This window comes from Branchiostoma lanceolatum, chromosome 14 (genome assembly GCF_035083965.1).
Source record: "Branchiostoma lanceolatum isolate klBraLanc5 chromosome 14, klBraLanc5.hap2, whole genome shotgun sequence".
In the NCBI taxonomy this organism is placed as follows: Eukaryota; Metazoa; Chordata; class Leptocardii; order Amphioxiformes; family Branchiostomatidae; genus Branchiostoma; species Branchiostoma lanceolatum.
In genome coordinates this window covers 14296676-14315986 of record NC_089735.1, presented here as the reverse complement: position 1 = coordinate 14315986, position 19311 = coordinate 14296676, and the positions used below count along the sequence as shown (strand labels likewise).

The window sequence follows — 19311 nt, the reverse complement described above, 5'->3', positions numbered from 1 at the left end:
TTATAGCGACGCAAACTGGAGCAGATACTAGAGTGGATCGATTCAAATCAAAATAGCAGGGTATACGCATCGGTAATTAACTTCAATTCATGACCACATGTCGATCTAGGCGCCCAGAAATGTATAGACAAAAATTACACAATTTCATGTATGTTGTGGATACGTAAAAATGTGTCTAGGAGTGAAAGACAAGAGGCAAACTGAGCAAAATGCCATCAACGCAGCATAGAGAATTCCTTACCTTCCATCCATCGCCATGTTGCTTGGACCAGTCCATTACAGCATAGAGATCTATTTTTATTATTAGCAATCTTATCTTAATTCTAAGCTCGCAAACTGTAGAATTTGTGCCTAAATAAATTATGATAACATTTTGATTGATGTGTTTTTGTTTGATTTTTTGTACTTGGATGGGTCTTTTTGCGCGTTTTGATGTGAATGACAAAGCTTTCCCCCACCCTGAGTGCAGTGACCCATAGGCGGACCCGCCCTCCCTCCTACAGAACATAGAAACGCCCATAAAAAGATGGCGGGCTGTCGAGTGGCGAGCCGGATCCCTCGGTTCTTTCATCCCAACTTTTCCACCGCTTTTCCAACAACAGCAGCAAAACACAAGGTACGTACGCATAGCTAGACATCTGATGAACGAATTCTGTGCAGGGTGGTGAGCGGATATTGGCTCTGGGGGATTTCCGAGGGGACGTTGTCGGGTGGGTTTTGGCGATGAGGGGCAACTGGGCCCCCCTCTCCCCTAGCAAACGCCATCGAGGCGTATGAGGGGAACACCGCGACTGCGGGCCGCTCCGTAAATTCTCCCGTACCCCAACCCACAATAGTCCCCTCAAATAAACACCTAAATCGTCCATATTATGTAGCAATTAGCTTATCTTAGATGGGTTATCTACTGTATATTTTAGAGAGCGTTGCAAAGGGGGGAGGAGGTGTTTGGTGAGGTTATCGAGGATTTAGAATTTGTGTCAGTCTTTCCTGAAGTGTTAGGTGGGAGGGGGGCGCCTCAAAAATTATTCCTTCCATATGACATATGAAGGGCCGGTTTCGTATTTTTGGTAAAATAAGAAATACCGTGGGCCGTGAAATGTAGTGTACTTGATGTAATTTGATATGCTGATTGGTGATTGGTCAGGTGCACGATCAGATTATGTGGTCAAATTTCCTTTCTCTGTGTGTTTTAATAAAGTGAGTGATGAGTTTGTCAATAAACCAATAACTCCCTTGTGTGCAGATCGGACTCCAGGGAATAAAATCGTTAGCACCTTAGTGTCATACGATGATCTCTTATCGTCCAACGTAGGGCTTTGGCTGGATACTGTGGGCATGCGATTGTGGTTTTAGGTGAAAAAAACAACAGCATTTTTTTCTGTGGTTTTCATGTGGTCCTAGAATGAGGCCTTGGGGACACACTGTTGATTGACATATTTATCTTAGTATAATATGGGTCTAATGTATTTCTGCCATCTTTACAGTGAAGTTTTAACCTTGTCTCTCGCATCAAAAAGTATGATTGGCCAGTAGAGATAATAAATCATGATAGTGATATTGACTGAATATCATTTGATTGAATATTAATTATACTTTTTAGATAAAAGAAGGAACTACCTTTCCCTACCTCTTTTGGATTGTTTTCTGCCCCCCCCCCCCCTAAATCGTTGATATTCCTCTTAATACCGTTTTTTAAAGTATTTAGTTCCAAATCATTCTTTCTATTTTTAACTTGCCTAAGATGTATTCAAGTTTATCTAAAAGTGATATACAAAGTACTTAAAGATAAGCTGAAGAAAGTTACCTTAAGTTATTCCCTCTTTGTCTATGGAACAGCACATATGATGCATTCAAATGACACAATCATCGGAAGGAATGTCAATCTAGATTGCTTTTTCAGTACTAAGGACATTTCCAATGAATTTCTGGGCTGCTCAGTATTCCAAATAATGCGTCGCATTCGTTGCTGAGCCAAATGGCATCGACAACAAAGTAATGATAATCCGCTTAGCACAAATAATTGATCATAAGCAAGCAGCTAAGTCCGATGGGGCTCTCCAGTTTAAACAAAGGCGATTGATTAATTGATTGATCATCTTGATAAGCTAGGTTTTTCTTCTGTATAGTGCTGATCTCCATGATGGTTTGTCAATAGCAGCATACATGTATATCTTATTGTCATTAATAAGATCCTCCCCATTGAAGAGATCCAGCTTTTTCTGCATATTTTCAAAGTGATGCAAAGTGACATTTTAGTGACGCTGAAGAAGAGTGATGGATGTCACTCAAAACGTTCGGAAGTAATCTCCAAATCTTATCCAGTTGTAGAAATTGAACTGTACTTACATTTGTAGACATTGTTAACTTGAAAGACTAACCTTCATTTCTTCGAGGTAAGAAAGAGACTTGATAAAAAAGGTACAGCTAAACCAAAGACTGTTGATGTACGGCTATAGTAGCAAGTGAATGGTAACAATTTGAAAATCACCATGTTATCATATTTTCCCCGAATGCAGGCAATAGCATTACTGTACCTCTTAGGCTAAATCGCCTTGACTCACCACCAGACCAGTTCTATTACTACATGTACGTGTATCGTGAAAGTATCCATAGATCACTCCAGTCCCTGGGTATGTGGAGAGATACTCTTGACTTTCTCATTTCCCTATCTGATAATCCAATGGTAAAGAATGTGATCCACTCAGACTCTCAGAACCAAGATCAATATTATACAGCATTGCTCAGGTACATGTATATGTTTGTATCTGTCAGTAATGGGAATCATATTTTGCTGTCATACCCGTTGACGTAAACTACGGTAAAGTTGATTTTTTAGCTGGCTTTCGCAGGTAATTAGCACTGCACTGATAATACCAGCTACCTGGTTTTCTGTAACACCAAGGAGGCTTATTTTAACCCCCTTGGTAACACAAAACTTCCTATTTGCTATTTCAGTTTTAATATGCAAACAGTAGACATTGACTGATGATAATCTACATGTATCTGCTTGTGCTGAGCATTAAATTTCTTCATATTACATAATCATATATTTGAGCCAAAACATTGGGCAAGTGAGAGGAAAATGGTTGTCAATATAATCCAAATTGTTTGTCGCAAATTTGTTTTCATGTATGTTAAAGTCAGAAAAGCTGGAAATCAAATTTTATATTGTTATATTTGGTAAAACCTAAAGGTGTTGTGTCTGATGTCTTTACTATTCCAGTGGCATGCGATCTTGTAACTTGTAAGCTGTAGTTACTGTAAGTGGCAGTTTAAATAGCGGCAGATAATGTGGTAATGTCCTTACCATGTCAAGGTAGCAATATGGCTTTTAGCAGGGACATCTTTATGGGGGGTTGGGTTGCAACTGAAACCGAACACTGTAATTTGTTTGCCTACAATTTTCAATTTGTGAAAGATCTGTATCCCTATGTGTGTGTGTGTGTGTGCATATATGTGTGTGTGTGTGTGTGTGCGTGTGCGTGTGCGTGTGCGTGTGCGTGTGTGTGTGTGTATGTTTTATACTGATTTGTGATTTCAAAACACACACCAATAGTTTGAAGGCAGAATGTCGAATGAATGAGTTACTTGCTGTCTCTATGTATAAAGACGTTGGTATATTTTCATGTATTGTCCCACGATGTGTTATAATTTATGACATAATTTTGTGACACTCAGTACTACAGTAATGTACATGTATATACGTAATGTCTAATAATATTCATTCCTGAAAATTGCCATCTTCCATTAAAAGAATTACCCCTCCAAATTCAAACCAGCCACCGAAAAAACCTAATTGTTACAGGTTTCTATTAAGTATTATATGCTGTGGCTGAGACTTCTGTATCATGAAATTACGTCAAGAGTATTTAATCAGTAACATGAAAATTTGATATAGCAGCAGAAGAATCGATATAGCCTGGCTGGTAACACATGCCCATATGGTGGGTGCACCACTTCCGGCAATAATTTTGAGACTTTATTCCACTCATGCAAAGTGGAATGCTGCATCGTTGGTATGTTGAATGGATACTTCATGTATAAGTTTATTTTGAGGAGGCATAAAACATTTGTGTTGAATTATCTTAGTTATTACAGTATATACGAAAAGCTGGTATCATATTACATAGATCTAGACTTTGTTAGATGTCATTATTCATTGATTGCATTGATTATTTTTTGTACATTCTAAAGGTTGTATTTGAAGCTTGTACATTGTACCAGTCCTATATTGTTTTACAAATTGGTACACATCTTTCCCACCACTTGTACCCTCTCCAACACATTGATGATCACTGATCAGTGATGGATACCATTTTTGCAAGCTTAGCGCTGCCGGCAGATTGTATGTATGGTGTCCAATTCCCAAGGAAGCAATTCCCTCAGATCACGAGCTTAGGGCTGTGGCACTTTATCAGCCACCACAAGCTGACCCACACTAATCTCACTTGACAATACAGTAAACCAAAAAACAGCCTCGGCGCTGGGATTGAATTACTAGGCCCCACCACACTTTCTCATCTCACACAATACACTGTAATAACTATCATCTCGAATATGCCAGACATTCAAGCAAGATGGGTCGTAGCAATTTCAGCTAGCCATTGTTGCTGCATTTTCCAGTTAAACGCTAAGTCTGTAAAATGTAGTTACAGTGTAACTCAGTCGGTCGTACGTGCATAATGGATATTCCGTCTCTAGTACGAGGAAATTATTCGGGTTGAATTATTGATGTTGGAATAATGTCCATGCTCCCGGGAGACCGCAGGACGATTCAGGTTTCTTTTTGCCCGATGCGGTGATGTTTTTTAAGTGACCCACAAACTCTGGAAAGGAGACGTCCTAAGGATTAGATGATCCTGAAAGCATGTGAATCGATGTACTGAAAGTTTAATGACTTGCAGGATGAGTATTGCCATGACAGGTGAGTTCACATGTATTGAGCTTCTGATGAGGCATAGTGGACTTTTCTGGATGGAGATTCCCTTGTGATTAGATGGTAGTGCTCAAGATGTCATCTGAAAACGTCCCTGTAATGTTGGGTAAGGCCATTTGTTGGCCTTACAGCACAGATGTGAAGCTATATGCGGGCTTATGCTATGTCTATTGCACAATGTCAAGGTAAAGTGACTTTCCCCTATTGAGGTGAAGCACAAAACTTTTTCTTTGACTGGTAGTGCAATGTGGCTTGCTACTGATTGCATTTATCTAAGCCCTATGGACATTAGAGATACTGACAGGCTCTTAACCTGCTTGAGGCTTGCCCAAACATGGGACTACAGGTTTTATGTCCCATTCGAAGGATTGTGAAATCCCTGCAATTATAGTAACAATTTCCAGCCAGAGTCAGGGTTCAAACCTTAGACCTCTGGGTCCAAGGAATTTTATCTTTACAGCGGGGTCACTAATCCACTACTACTACATGTAGTATGCTGCTGGCACACATGTTGGTATAATGTACATACATTGTACATGCAGAAATGGTGAAAACATTGCTATCAGACATGTGTAGCCAACTTATTTGTACATGCAGTTGGTAATCAATTTGTTGTGTGTTACTTTATAGAAGGCAAAATAGAATGTCTTAAAATTACAAAAATGGCAGAAAGAAATATATTTTTTTCAATTTGAAAGTCACATGACAAATGTAAAATCAAACTTAAATTTCAGGAATGTTTTGTCATGTGTAAAGCTTAATGCTAGTTATATAATGAGATCTTGTGTTTCTGTGACAGGGGCTTGAAATCGTAATAGTAAGATTTGGGGTGGTTTTGCTTGTGTAATCGTCTTCACTAATTAATGGCAGAACTCTCTCGCTAAGTTCTAAGGGCGGGACGCAATTTATCTTGTGGGTTCTGTTTTAGAGGTGATGGCCATAACGACATTTTAATGATGTTCTCACTAGGGGACAGATCCGGAGTCTAGAGATAGCAGATAAGACTTGGAATAAAGTGAACAGTGGTTGCGTTCTCAGGGAGTCGGTTTTATGGACCTAAGAGAAGACAGACGCCTGAGCACGAGCCCTGTGTGTGCGGAATATATTCAGTGTCCGGTGTGATTCCTTCCCTCTCTATGCGGGATTCCTAAAGAACCCGGGCCGAAACATCGCCCCTTCTTACATTTCAAAATTGAAAGACTTAGTGAACATTGTGCTATCACTGATAAATGATGCTTCTTTATTGAATTAATGAATATCAATACATCTTGATTAACCTTTTCTGACATAAAGTATGAATTACGATGGATGAGTGTTATAATTGAATTAAAAGGTCAAAAGTGTTGTGTACTGTTTGAATTTATGGCAAAACACACGCAACTGCAGCAGGGAATGCCTTTTGATGTTTGAAAACCATAAGATTAAGATTGATAGTAACATAATTGCATTAATAACATGATTAGACGACAAGGACCTCATGTGTAGTCTAGTGTAGAGGAGAAACATACCAATTATCATGGTAAACATGATTTGATAAGATATAAAAAAAACATGCCACTTGAGTTGCTTTGCACAGTTTTTGTTGCTAAATTTCAGATTGCATGTGTATATTCCATGCAGAGGATACGAAACCTGCAATATACCGCTTTTGGACCTCCCCTCATATTATAATAGCGCATCCATCCACCCCATTATATTATTATTGACATTAGCTGAGCTCACCTCGCTTCACCTACCCCGTAGCCTCGTGGATTGTAACCATTACCTCATGGCAGCTATTTGTCTCGAGATGAAGCCTGGCTTTTACCCCGAGTGCTAACCAATCGAATTCCCCAGATCTGGGCCTGCGGCCATCTCAGCCATTAGACTGATAACAGTGGGGATGTCCCCACAACTACATTTACACTGGCAAAAGTGCTAGACCAAGTTTTACTGCTTGTCAGGTGATCTCAGTTCTGCATATAGGAGAAACTGGTTAAGTGGTAGACAGATTCCAATATGAAACAAGGGTCCCAAACCTACCCCACTTTGTCCTTACATCAAAAGCTATCTGCCACCAAAATTTCAAGATGATAGCATGTCCCTGACCAGAGATACGAAAACCGTAAGTACTAGTACTGTTGCAGTACTAAGATCGGCCCCAGGAGGCTCAAAATTTACCTTCACCATTAGGTTCACAACACCTACCCACATATCAAATATCATCGCAATCACTCAAACTTTTCTAGCCAGAAACAAACTCAAAACTGTACCTCCGTTTTCATAGTGGTTAACGACAATGTTACCTTAAATGGCAGAGAACTGTTTGTGTTTGATGACTATTAAAACAAGAGCTTTTAAAAAAAGCTGGCGTTTCGGCTACGTTTATAAGTGTGAATTGTCTTTTCCCTTTACTTGAAGTAAAATCTGCCAGAGGAAGTCACTCAAGGGCTGTTCAGTCTATAAGAAAAATTGTCATTTTGGGAAATGAGTACTGTTTTAATAGAGAAAGGCAGATTGGGGAAAGCAATTTTGAAGTTACGTCACTTAACTTAAGTGCTTTTGAAAAAGCTGGTCTTGGCCTACAACTTGTACTTATTTGTAAAATGTATAATAGGCTCATTATAAAAGCTATCAATGTAATTATGTACATGGCACGCAATAAAACATAAAATTTGAAAAAGCACCATTGAATCATCAGAACTATGGTAATTAAGTGAAATAGAAGTTCATAACAGCTAAGGTTCTATCTAAAATGACTACCAAATGTCAAACAAATCAACAGCTACCTCATCCGTATTATTCTGGTTTCCGCATTTACAACATTTCTTCCTTATTTTCCTGGGTAATTTTGCTAAAATTCATGAAAATTCCCATAGTTTTGTGCCGAGGGGCGCCACTTTCCACGTCCGTGTTGTCTGAATGAAGTCGATACTGAACAATGGAGCATTTGCTACTGTAACAAAGAATCGCTGTTTTGCAAACAACATCAAGAGCCTCTGTTTACATCGGGGATAGAAGTTTAGTGGCGAGTGTTTTGCAAGAATCATCTTACCGCGCATAGGAGCCGCTGCACGGTATTTTCCATTACAATGAACAGAAAAATTCGAATGCCGGGTTTGGAATCTATGAAGTCCTGTTCATAAGACAAAGGCCTTGTATATATTAAATGAATATTTAAAAATAACAAATATAAAATATTTCTTTATTTATTAATGAAAAAAAATGATATTCATAAATATGATATTGATAGATTAATATAATATCAATATATATTTTTGATATTCAATATCTAAAAAGAAAAAAAAATCCACGCACGGAGACGAACCCGGACCTTCTGGGTCCGAAGTGCTTCGCGTTGCCAGATCGGCCAAGCTGCGGTACGTAACTATTCATTCTGGACGTAATGCTATAACCTCACTATATGGTATCATTTATGCCGATTTTTGGTCGTTTTCTTGACGAAATCATTTTTTTTCTTCTGCAATCTTGTGGAATAGATGTAATATGGTCATTTTTCAGGATATCAAAGTCCGAAACCATAATGCAATGATATTTCCGAACAGTTGTAGCAGTTACATGCGGTCGCCGTCCTGTGTCACATGCAAATCTAGCCTGCCTGCATTTTCGTGCTCTCTTGCCATATAAGGCAACGGCTATACAAGGATTTGAGAACGTATTGCCATATAAGGTCTTATTGTGTGCGACACAGTGTTGAACCAAGCTTCCCTGGTTCCTTCCTTGAAGGTCCCTTGCTTGAAGGTAAAAGCCAGGACAATGCGTTCCGGCGCGCATGCGCCGAAACGCAAAAAAGTATGTGTATTATAGCTGTAACTACAGAATACATATTGCCTGTATGTGTGGCTAGGCAGACCTATTTGTGGTTATTGCTCAAGTGTGTGTTTGATATGTTTATTATGTAGGTCTTGCTAAGTACAGCCATGCTGTGCTCTAGGGACCATTATTGGGATTGGCTTGTGTTGTCCCACATTCATGAGTATAGACAGGCCCGGCTCGTTAAAGTAAGGGCATTTGCAGCGTTTCATCAGTAGAGACTGATTTCTACTCAGTTCAAATTAAGTGCTACAAGTCTAGGCCATAAAAAGAATTGAGTTGTTGGGAATGTAGACTCTTGTGTGTTAATGTCTATAATTGGAAATTGTGTTATATTTGTTGAAAAGAGCATAATGCAATATTCATTGTGATCAAATAAATTTTCTATGAGTAGGGCGGTGGAAGAGAATGCAGGTGTTAAGTATGTGGGCTGTTAGAGGAGTACACTCCAAAAATTCAAATTGAATATACTAACAGATTTCCTGTATGTGAAACAGAAGAAAGGGTTTCAACTCATAGAAAATAGTGGTCAGGTTACAATAAAATGGCAAAAGCAATTAGGAAAAGCATTCATGTAAGTTACTAAAGTTTCATTGATATTTCAGTCATGTAAGAAAATTGTGGAGAAGTACATTCTGTTGAATCTATAGATTCTTTGCAAATTTTGATTTTCCCGGGCAAAGAAAGAATCGCCATATGTACAGACTACAGAGTGAAATAAGTCAGTCACCAGGGCTTTTTCTAAAGAGGGTTACAGGGGCGCTGCACCCCCATTCCTTCACCATACGACTCATTACCCCGGGGAACAGATTCCCTGACAAGCATAAAATTCTGATTGACCACTATCCTCAACTACTATCTGTCTTATAGTAATTTGCCCCTTCAAGAAGCCTTAGAATGCGGCACTGCCCCATTTTAACTTATGATTATCTTAGAGTAAACCTACTTCCACACCATTGCCCTGTTTGGTTGCTCCACATTGTTGCAATGCCCCCCCTTGAATTTTTTTTAAAAAGAAAAACCCCTGCACAGTTGACCAAAAGATAATTTGCACTGAGTACCATATCTGCTGATTTTTGACCTCAATTTCTTTCCTCGTATTGATTCTGAAATGCAGAATTAGTGATTGATGATTGAAAATGTATCGATCCTGTCTGTTGGCGTGTTCTTCTCTTATGCATATCAACAAAGCACTTAGAGTGTAATACATCCAAGTATTGAAGCTGGCAAATGTGACTACACTGCATCGCATTAAAGTAGAAAGCATCAATCAATATTCAGAAAATCAATAGTGGCTCAGGAAACCCCGGAACCTACACACCCCCCTCTCAGTATGCTGTAAATGATGAAATGTTTGAGGTGGATTAATAATCATGTTGGCGGTATTTTAAAAGGACGTCTTCACCGTGAAACCACCAGGAATATGGTTGGTCTGTCTTAGGTCCGCCTACTCTCATCTCCCAAATAAACATACCCCCCGGAATAAACATACCCCCTGGACAAATTTTTAAAATCTAATAAACATACCCCCCGGAATAAACGTACCCCCCGGAAAATTACCAAATTGACACGTTAACTGTGTCCATGCTACTTCTGTCTTAGGGAAAGAAGATGATAAGCAGGTAGGTTCTTTTTATTTACATATTCTATATAAGTATGTAAATAATGAACCGAATAACTGTAGATATCTTGTTCAAATTATAATCATTTTCTCCACTTTTGGAAAAATTGGGCATAGGTTCCCCGCGGGGGCCAACGGTGCTTCAAATTCAACAAGTGAAAATGTACATGATACATGTATTTTCTACTTGGAACTTGAACCAAGTGATCAAGGAAAATTGTTGTATAAACTGGCATATCATTAAAACAGAAGTAGTTGCCAAACTTCTCAGTTCACTTGCATGGGTAACACCTTGTACAAATGTATCAACATTTAGAACTTGAACAGAAAATTACCATATCCTGAATATCCGATGAAAATACAAGTATTACGTATTTGTAAAAGCCATGTAGAAAAGGTTGAACTATTACAGGTATGATGTTAGTTGTTACTAGTACTTTTTCTTGCTCAACTTTCCATTTATCATGTATGCATTGCATATAGAAACATGGATTAATTTTGTAAACATTACTAGAAGTATATGCTTTCCACAAAATCACCTTATTATAAAGAACATTATCATATATTCTCCTTTATTGTGTTGTTGCAATCCAAATAATTTCAAATCCAAAAATTACCCTTGATGTATGCAGAAAAAATCTTTCATTTTGAGAAACTTAGTTGTCAACAAATTCATTGTTTTAGATGTGAGAAATCTCAGGCTTGCTCTATTTTGTGCTCTCTCTTTCTGATTAAAAGTTCCTTGGTTACATCTAAAACATTGCAACAAACCACAGGGTTCTCATGTTACACATCAAAGCGCGAGTCAGACGGAGCGGCACCGAACACAGGAACACAGACAGTAAGGGGCGGGGCTAACAGAGAGCTACATGAAGTTCTGAGAATACTCAGCCAATTTGTTTGTAGGGGAGTGATTTTTGTCAAAACATCGTAGGTGATAATTACTGAATATAGATTGCAACTTAGTGTTGTTTATCAACTATTAAGTGGGAAGTTACTTTCTTGAAATACCACACATTTCTGACAAAGACAAAAGAGTTTTATTGGAAGATCAAAAAGAGCTGTTTCCCCTTGGTAGAAGTGAGTTCTTCCGTCCGTGGGAAATTTCTAGTGGCGTGCGCTACTGTACTGTGGCGATTTTCCAAGGGCTGAATTTTCATGTTTGTGGTAGGAACCGTAGGATTTAAATGTTTTTGTAGATTTTAAAAGTATTATTCAGTTTTTAATGCTAAGACACTGTCATAATGTGGTGTTATTTTCATATTCTAAAAGTTTTGAGGAAAGGCTGTATTTCACGTGAGTAGAATTTACATGCGACTCAATGGTAACTTGAGCATTCATGGTGTTGATTACGTTGTTCCAAGGTTGTTCTTTTGGCAATGTTTTTGTCTTTTTCGAGCGTAAATTTTGCGATCACTGTAAGAATTCAGATGGTCTAGAACGGGAAAAGACTGTCAATGTTGTTTATATGAAAAATAGATTTCAAAACTTAAGTGTGGCGTCTTATTTTGTCTGAGATAACAACATTTACTTTGTATCGAGATCGACTGACATGTTAGTACCGCCAGGATTTCACAAATGCCGGGTCATAGCGGCAGGGAAATCAACGCCGCTAGGCCGAAAAATAGCAAATTATGAGCAAAAATGTCGGGGAAATATGGGCAGGAATACCCAAACTTTCGATTTTGATGGAATCCCTGGTTAGCAAAACTCTGATTTTCAAAAAATTAATAAACGTACTGTCCAAAATAAGAACGTACTGGGTGGATTTTGAGGCTGAAAAAAATAAACGTACCGGTACGTTTATTTGGGAGATGAGAGTACCCCTTTGTTTCAGCAGCTGACTTAGAACCACCGTGAACACTCCATTTTTGCCCTACCGCAAAATTAAATCCCTGCGAACTCAAATGCAGTTACAGAAGTTCAGACATATAACAGAAGATACACCTTCAGCTTGTGTCTTCCTAAAATATGTCATATCGTGTAAACAGGCTTGTTCAGTGCTATAGAACCAAAAGTAGAGATGGCATAAGGTATATATGGTCTTCATACTTTTAAAATATCCAATTTGAAAAGATCTTATTTTAACCACTATGAAACTTGCCTTGTCCTAATTTTATACTATAGTGAACAAAAATGCACTTACATGTATATCAGGAAATAGTAGGGTAACGACTGCTTGTGAAGTTTATACCAGCAGTTTTAAGACTTGTCCTGAAATCAATGGGTGGTCCCCAGAGCAATAAAGCCGAGTAATTGTAATGTAGTTCCTCAGTAAGTTATGCAGATTGTGTCTTGTACATGGTGGGCACTGTGGCAGGTGGGGTCAACACACTTCAACCTGTCATCACACCTAAACAGACATGCTTCATGTGTTTCATAAAGTTTCACGCAAAACTATGAGCAGCAATTATTGTATTTTCGTCATGACTTTGTGTCTAGGAGTAGGACATATCAAGAGAGAAAAAAAATGCAAAATAGATTGCATTGAAAATCCTGTTCTTTTGATAATCGTGTATCGACTGGTCTTTTCTATATCGTTTTTCATATGTAATTTCTTTTCTTCCTTTGTTGGAAACTGGGTAAAGGGTCATGGCCCATAGGGTCGGGTTTCCAGCTTGTTATGCCTGACAGAATAATCAATGGCATATTGTGGGGTAGAAATTTTCTTTAACCTTCTCCCTGCTGCCTAACTATGTAACTAATACTAGGGAATTGCATGCCAAAAGGCTACTTCAGAGTGCTAAAGGTTAAGAATACCAACTCACGTCCTAGATTTGTTAGATTTCCAAAAGAAAAAGACAGGGAAAAATGTAACCAAGCAATTAAGAACCCTAATCCTAACCAGCATTATTGAGTGAATCTAAGCTAGAAGCTTAGACCCTAGTATGCTTTTCCAAACACAGCCAGAATTCTGCTCCATTTGGTAATCAATAGATTTCGTGGAAATCAATGACCCATGTGGTTCAATCAATAACTCCCTACTGTTCAGCACCAGGGACAGGCCAATTTTCTGATCTTGCCCTGCCTCGGGCATCTAAATGTACAGTCTTTAACTGTGATCATTGCGGTGTATGGATCAGATGAAAGGCATCCATGTATAAGGCACTTAAGTGTAGTTATTTTCAGCCCTCACTAACTGTTCATGGCTGCAAATGGCTTGGGGGTCAATGTCTTCATTTCTGTAGAAAACTCTGAAACAATTTTGATTTCAGCTTTTTTTCTGCATCTATGGTAGATATTAAAGTGGCTTTTGTGTAAAATTTCCCAAAGGTTTCTTTTACCCAGGACATTAGAGCATATTTGTTTTGAAAAGAAGGTTGAAAATGGTGTATTGTAATTTATATATAAAACACATCAACTGGTAAAGAAAATCCTTAGGGGCAAAGTTACTGTCAGTTTACAGTTGAAGACTGTGGCCACATGTGACCTAGTAGCATCCCTGGTCAATCAGAATTATATGCTTGTCAGAAGAGCAGCTCCCCAAGTAAAGGGGGCGTATGGTCAGAGAAGGTGGCCACAGCGACCTTGTTCCCCTATTTAAGAAAAGCCTTGCAAAAAATAGTGGCAGATGTTCAGATGGTAACTGTGTTTTTTTCTTTCTCTCTTTCTCCAGATACCTCAGGGCTGCCATGTGTGGATGTGTGCCAGGCTAGCTTTCAGTACATCAGCTGTGAACTATAGTGGTAAGGAAACATTCAGGCTGCTTCAATGAAACATACAGTCAAACCTACATACAAGTGACCACCTCTAAAGAAGCTCCATCTGGCCAATGTGACCACTTTTTGGTGGTCCTTTAGATAATTTGTCTATCTGTAGCCGTATAGTGACCACTTGTCCACATACACCAGATTTGTGTCCCCTTATTGGTCTTCTTTGGCAGGTTTGACTGTACTTTTTCTGTCTTTATATGCTGCTTAAAACTGTGTTATTGTACTTTGGTGACATAATGCAATGTCTTTTGTTATTTTGATACACTGAATCACTGTTGTTGTTGTTTTTTGTTGCTTGTTGTTTCCGCAGAAGTAACAGTTGAGTACAGAAGCGGGCTGCCCAGTGTGACAGTCCCACTGCCATCTAAGAATGACAGGTCAGTGCGCGCAACTTTTTCTTTTTTCTAAGTGACAATGTCTCATTGGACAGGCAGATTTCAGATAAGCTGACCAGTTCATATATGCAGGTAGCCTTGTTTATTGATCTAAGAATATCAGGATCTCAGTCATGCAGAGGGTTCAAGGTTTTAAGCAGTGTCGCCAATACAACATGTATATGTGTATGTAATTACCAGCGAAACAGGGTGTCCTCTGGGTGTCCCTACAAAAGGAGGGTGTCTAGTTCCTTTTTTTTTGGAGTTAAGGGCGTCCAGAAGACGCCCTGACGTCTTGCTAGCTAATGGCTTGCCCAACAAAGTTTTGTTTGGTACCCTACAGGTGTAGGTTCACGCTCAAACCCATCAGTAACACAGTAGGGGACTTCCTGAGGTACCTGAAGGATGAAGATGGAGGCATTGAGAGGACTGCCATATACACAACTGGTCAGTCCAAGATTTCAATCCTTTGTCAAAGTCATAATTTCCTTTATATGCTATGCTAATAAGCTGTAATATGCAGTTTTTGTAATATTATTGTCATGCCATAATCATGCCATAATTTCATCACTATCTTAAACTATCTGTATTATACAAAATAAAGACTTGAAGATAGAAGTTACAGGGCTTGAATTTCATTTTCGGGAATAGGTGCACTGCTGCACCTAACATGAAAATTTAGGTGCATAAAATTCACAACATAAAATAAAACTACAATATCAGCAAACCTTATAACAGTTTCAGGCTTTGACAAAATTGCAATGAACACAAATTGTGATTTCTGTTGCTCTCTTAAAAATCTAATACACATTTCTGACACTCAAAGAATAGGCTGTATATTATACTAGTGCCTTTATGTTTACGTACATAACTTACACAAATATTTAGGTGCACTGGTGCACCCACAGTCAAAAATAAGGTGCACAGCTGCAACTTTGGGTGCACAAAAGTGCATATATATGCACCCAGTATTTCGATCCCTAGAAACTAATATGATTCTTTGTCCTGAAACAGAGGATGTGAAGATTGCGCAATCAACCACCATCGACCAGTTGGTGCAGAATGACTTCAAACTTCTTATCAACGACACCACGTATACTGTCCAGGCACCGGAGCAAGGTAAGGGGCAACCATCCTTCTGAAATAGTTGTGTGTTTCTATTGTCACATTATATCATATTAAGCAAAAATTACCACATCTCCTTTTGATCACTGGGGTCACCAGGAGGACCAAGAACATTAAACTACAGCAAAAAATTCCAACATCTACAGTATTCTATGGGTCATTCTTACTGCAAATAAAACAAGACAGTAAGAATGGCCCATAAAATACTGTAGATGTTGGAATTTTTGCTGTGGTTTGATGTTTGAAGTTTTTGCATTGACTTCTTCACCATAAACTTAAATCACCATGAAAATGCATTGTTCTGTTTTCTACCCGCCTGCCATTTTGTTTCAGCCGAAAAGTTAAAGCCACTGCAAATGCTCCATTTCTTCCCTACCGCGAACTTAAAAGGCATTTACAGTATATGTTATCAACAAAGATGATTGAATCATGCTTTTTTTAAGAGGTGAGCAGGGGGGCAGGGAGTGTATGGCAACTGTAGCAGGTGCGTTTGAATCCGTACAAGTGATGCCTGCGGGTGAATATGCCATTAGAAAGATGACAGATGGCTGAGGTACCCAGGCTTTTAATTACAGGTCAAAATGGATTATTCAGAAACCTCTATATAGGGACAGGAGACAGAATGTATTGAGAGGCACCTCAGCATGCAAGTCAATTAACACCATGGAACCTATTTGGGCTTTCTCAAGGACCCCATAGGTGGTTTATGTGTTTTACCGTCGTCGAGTGGATTAGGACCTATCCCTGTAATCTGTGCATCAAAGCTTCACGAAAAGCTTGAAGTGATCTAAAAACCAGAACAAAGGCTATGGGATTAGGTGTGACCTCCCAACCTTCACATGCTGTTGTATATCACATGTCACAGTACTCCCCTCTGAAATGTTACGGATGCCAAGGGCAAAATACGCTTGTCAAATTGTGATGTTTTCTCCCAAAACATAAAAGATACCTTAAAGTGCAACTGCCAAAACTGTCGCCATCCAGCAAGCTGCTTCACATAATAGTCATCTCCCATGTGTACGGAACTATTCAAAAATGCTTTCAGCAAGTAAAGTTATCTTCGACAGTTGCCATTTTCCACTTTCTGTTTGAGAGATCAGTAGTGCTCATCAACGTACAGATCATTTAGCCTGCATAGCCCGAGGCGCTTCGACCTCATAAACTTCAAGAACGTTTGCTGAGTTATATCCAAGGTTATCTGGCGTTGTCCTCTCGCAGATGGCATCGTTTCCAAACCTAGCTGGGGACAGAGGTCATTGTCGTAATATGCAATTCTGAGAAATTGCACTGTGGATAAAATGGGGCATCATCTGTGCTCCGGGAGGATCTCATTGTGGTGAATTGATTAGGTGCTTATAGGATAGGCAAAGCCCATAATATTACCTCAAAGATATTGTCACACTAGATGAGACCATATCATACAGTCATAAGATGGTATCTTGGTATAAACAGTATCCAACATGCAAAGGGAATTCATTCAATTAGATGTTATTAGAGATGCGAGGAAGATTTCTTTTATGAAACATATCATAGTCAATCCATCATTGTAAAGAAATCGCACTTATTTAAATTCTTCATCATCATCATCATGTCGTGTGGGTTGCCCTGACTAAGTTAACCCTCTTCAACCAGTCGCTACGGTCCGCCATTAAGTGCTCTAGATTCAAAGTCTTGGCTGTACAAATTTAACCTTTGTCAAGGTCCAAAATATTCCTTTGGCCAATCTTCTGACAATGCATACTGTGAAAGTGGGTTAGGGGAAATGCTTAACATAATGCCGCCGATGACCATTATGCCAGATTCCTTAATGTTTCTTGGGTTAATGATAGGTGAGGATAGAAAAATCAATCTAGATGTACTACAGATTGGCAAACGGGTGTATGGGAAACCTTTAACTTGGTACATTAAGACTAGTTAATCTGTTTTACTGGCAAACTTAAGTCCAGAGATTTCAAGACGGGTAGGGGCCAGCTCAGAAGGTGTAAGAACATGGTCTAAGATGTTTTCTTTGGAGCTAAAATGTGGTATTGTTTCACATGTATTGCCACCTGGAAGCATTACGATAAGCTACATACATGTATTACACTGCTAAAACATCTGAGATTGTACATTTAAGATAGATAGATAGACTGAAAATGGTGCAAATTCTTGTACTTGAAACAGCTGTGGTGTTAGTCTCTCGATCCCCTCTATAGATCACGTCACCTTTAAGACATTTGGCACACCAAGCCGGGTGACCTGGCCTTACTTCAATGTTGTCTTAAGAAATGAAAAATGAAGGTAGCACCTATGGCCTACTTCTGTAAGGCTGCCCAATTTCTTTGGTCAGAATGATGACCTAATAAAATATGCTGTCAAGCTTACATATCCGCCATAGGGAAGCTTATGTATTATAACTTAGGCCGTACCAATTCTCTTTGTTAGTTTTTGGATTTACAAAGTAATATCAATGTGAAAACACTATAATTAAAGGTAAAAGCATGTATCTTGACTTGGTAGCCTGTGTTTCACAATCTCTCACTGTCAAGGGCGTATTTGGCCTCCTCCCTGAAACCAGTGGAAGGTCTTGATTTATTCAGGCTAGGATCTTGATATATCCAGTTTTAAGAATTGAATATTGTCAAATTCAAGCTTTCCTACCAGCTCACTGTTTTCATCAGAAAAGATTTATATTAACACAACAAAAAGTGCAGCAGCTTTTGTACTGTCAACTACAAACTACAAAGTAGAAATGAAAGATAAATCTTAAGATCCTACTTACTAAACAATTAAGGGTATTATTAGAAACATAAATCTCTACTATCTTGAAACAATCAGGCAGGGCTTATTGTGGGTTTATCTTTTCTAAAAACAAAGCAATCGTTTATGTATTTATCTGCTTTTGTATTGTGAGAGTTGTCAAGGCACATTGTGAAATTTGTCAAGGCTAAAGATATGTACAAATCTGTATGTGGCATGGAATCTCTTGAAAACTGTTGTACTGATCAGAATTGGTTTCGTGATGTAAAAGGGAACCAAAGAAATATTAGGACCCAAAATATACATGTAGAAATGCTGAATACATTTATGGTAGTGACATTTACTAACACCATTTAGCACATTTGCGTAATAACTTCATACATTGAGCATTTTAAAACTGTGCAAAAACATGCCGTACGATGATTCCCTTTGTTTTGCGAGCCTACAAAAACCCCGGCCACGATTTTCAGTGAGTTCTCACATCACAACGACGTCATATTTTTGCATGATGGACGATGCTATACATTGTGATAGTGTTGTTTGAACTAATCATGTATAGAAATGACTAAATAGATTGACTTTCAAAATCCGATTTTTGGGCCCTAATATTGCTTGGCTTTCCTTTAAGAGGAGAGTGGTTTCTTAAATTAAGATTTCTACAGATTCTGAAGTGTGTGATAACTACATTGTATAACTTTTAAAGAAATAGATTGCTGTGACCTTAGCTGTCTCCCTTGACGTTCAAACTTTTCTGCTCCACAGGGAGGTTACTGTCCACATCTGAGGACGTGACAACCATGGACGACATCAAGGGCATGATCGCCCAGCTGCACACGTCCCTGAACATCGAGCAGTACCAGCTGCAGAGAGAACAGGACATCCTCAAGAAGATGGAGGATCTCCAAGTGGAGATAGAACCCCTGGAGAAGGTCAGTCACTCAATTCTCTCTCACTCTCTCTTTCCAGTTTTACGTCTTTTATTCCCCATCA

The 19311-nt window shown here is 38.8% G+C and overlaps 2 protein-coding genes across 6 annotated transcripts in view; one reads left to right on the top strand and one right to left on the bottom strand.

The window, feature by feature from the left end:
- LOC136448290 (calcium uptake protein 1, mitochondrial-like) overlaps positions 1–301 on the bottom strand; it is a 28554-nt gene extending 28253 nt beyond the window's left edge. For all 5 annotated transcript variants that reach the window (XM_066447667.1, XM_066447669.1, XM_066447670.1 and 2 more), the window contains exon 1: positions 242–301. The gene's annotated coding sequence lies outside the window, so the exon portion shown is untranslated. The remainder of the gene's footprint in view (positions 1–241) is intronic.
- Positions 254–19311, top strand: part of LOC136448291 (calcium uniporter protein, mitochondrial-like) — a 29554-nt gene continuing 10496 nt past the window's right edge. The window contains exons 1-6 of the mRNA XM_066447673.1: positions 254–616; positions 13987–14056; positions 14394–14460; positions 14801–14904; positions 15472–15576; positions 19084–19250. Of these exons, the coding sequence (XP_066303770.1) occupies positions 527–616; positions 13987–14056; positions 14394–14460; positions 14801–14904; positions 15472–15576; positions 19084–19250 (603 nt within the window). The 5' untranslated portion in view covers positions 254–526. The remainder of the gene's footprint in view (positions 617–13986; positions 14057–14393; positions 14461–14800; positions 14905–15471; positions 15577–19083; positions 19251–19311) is intronic.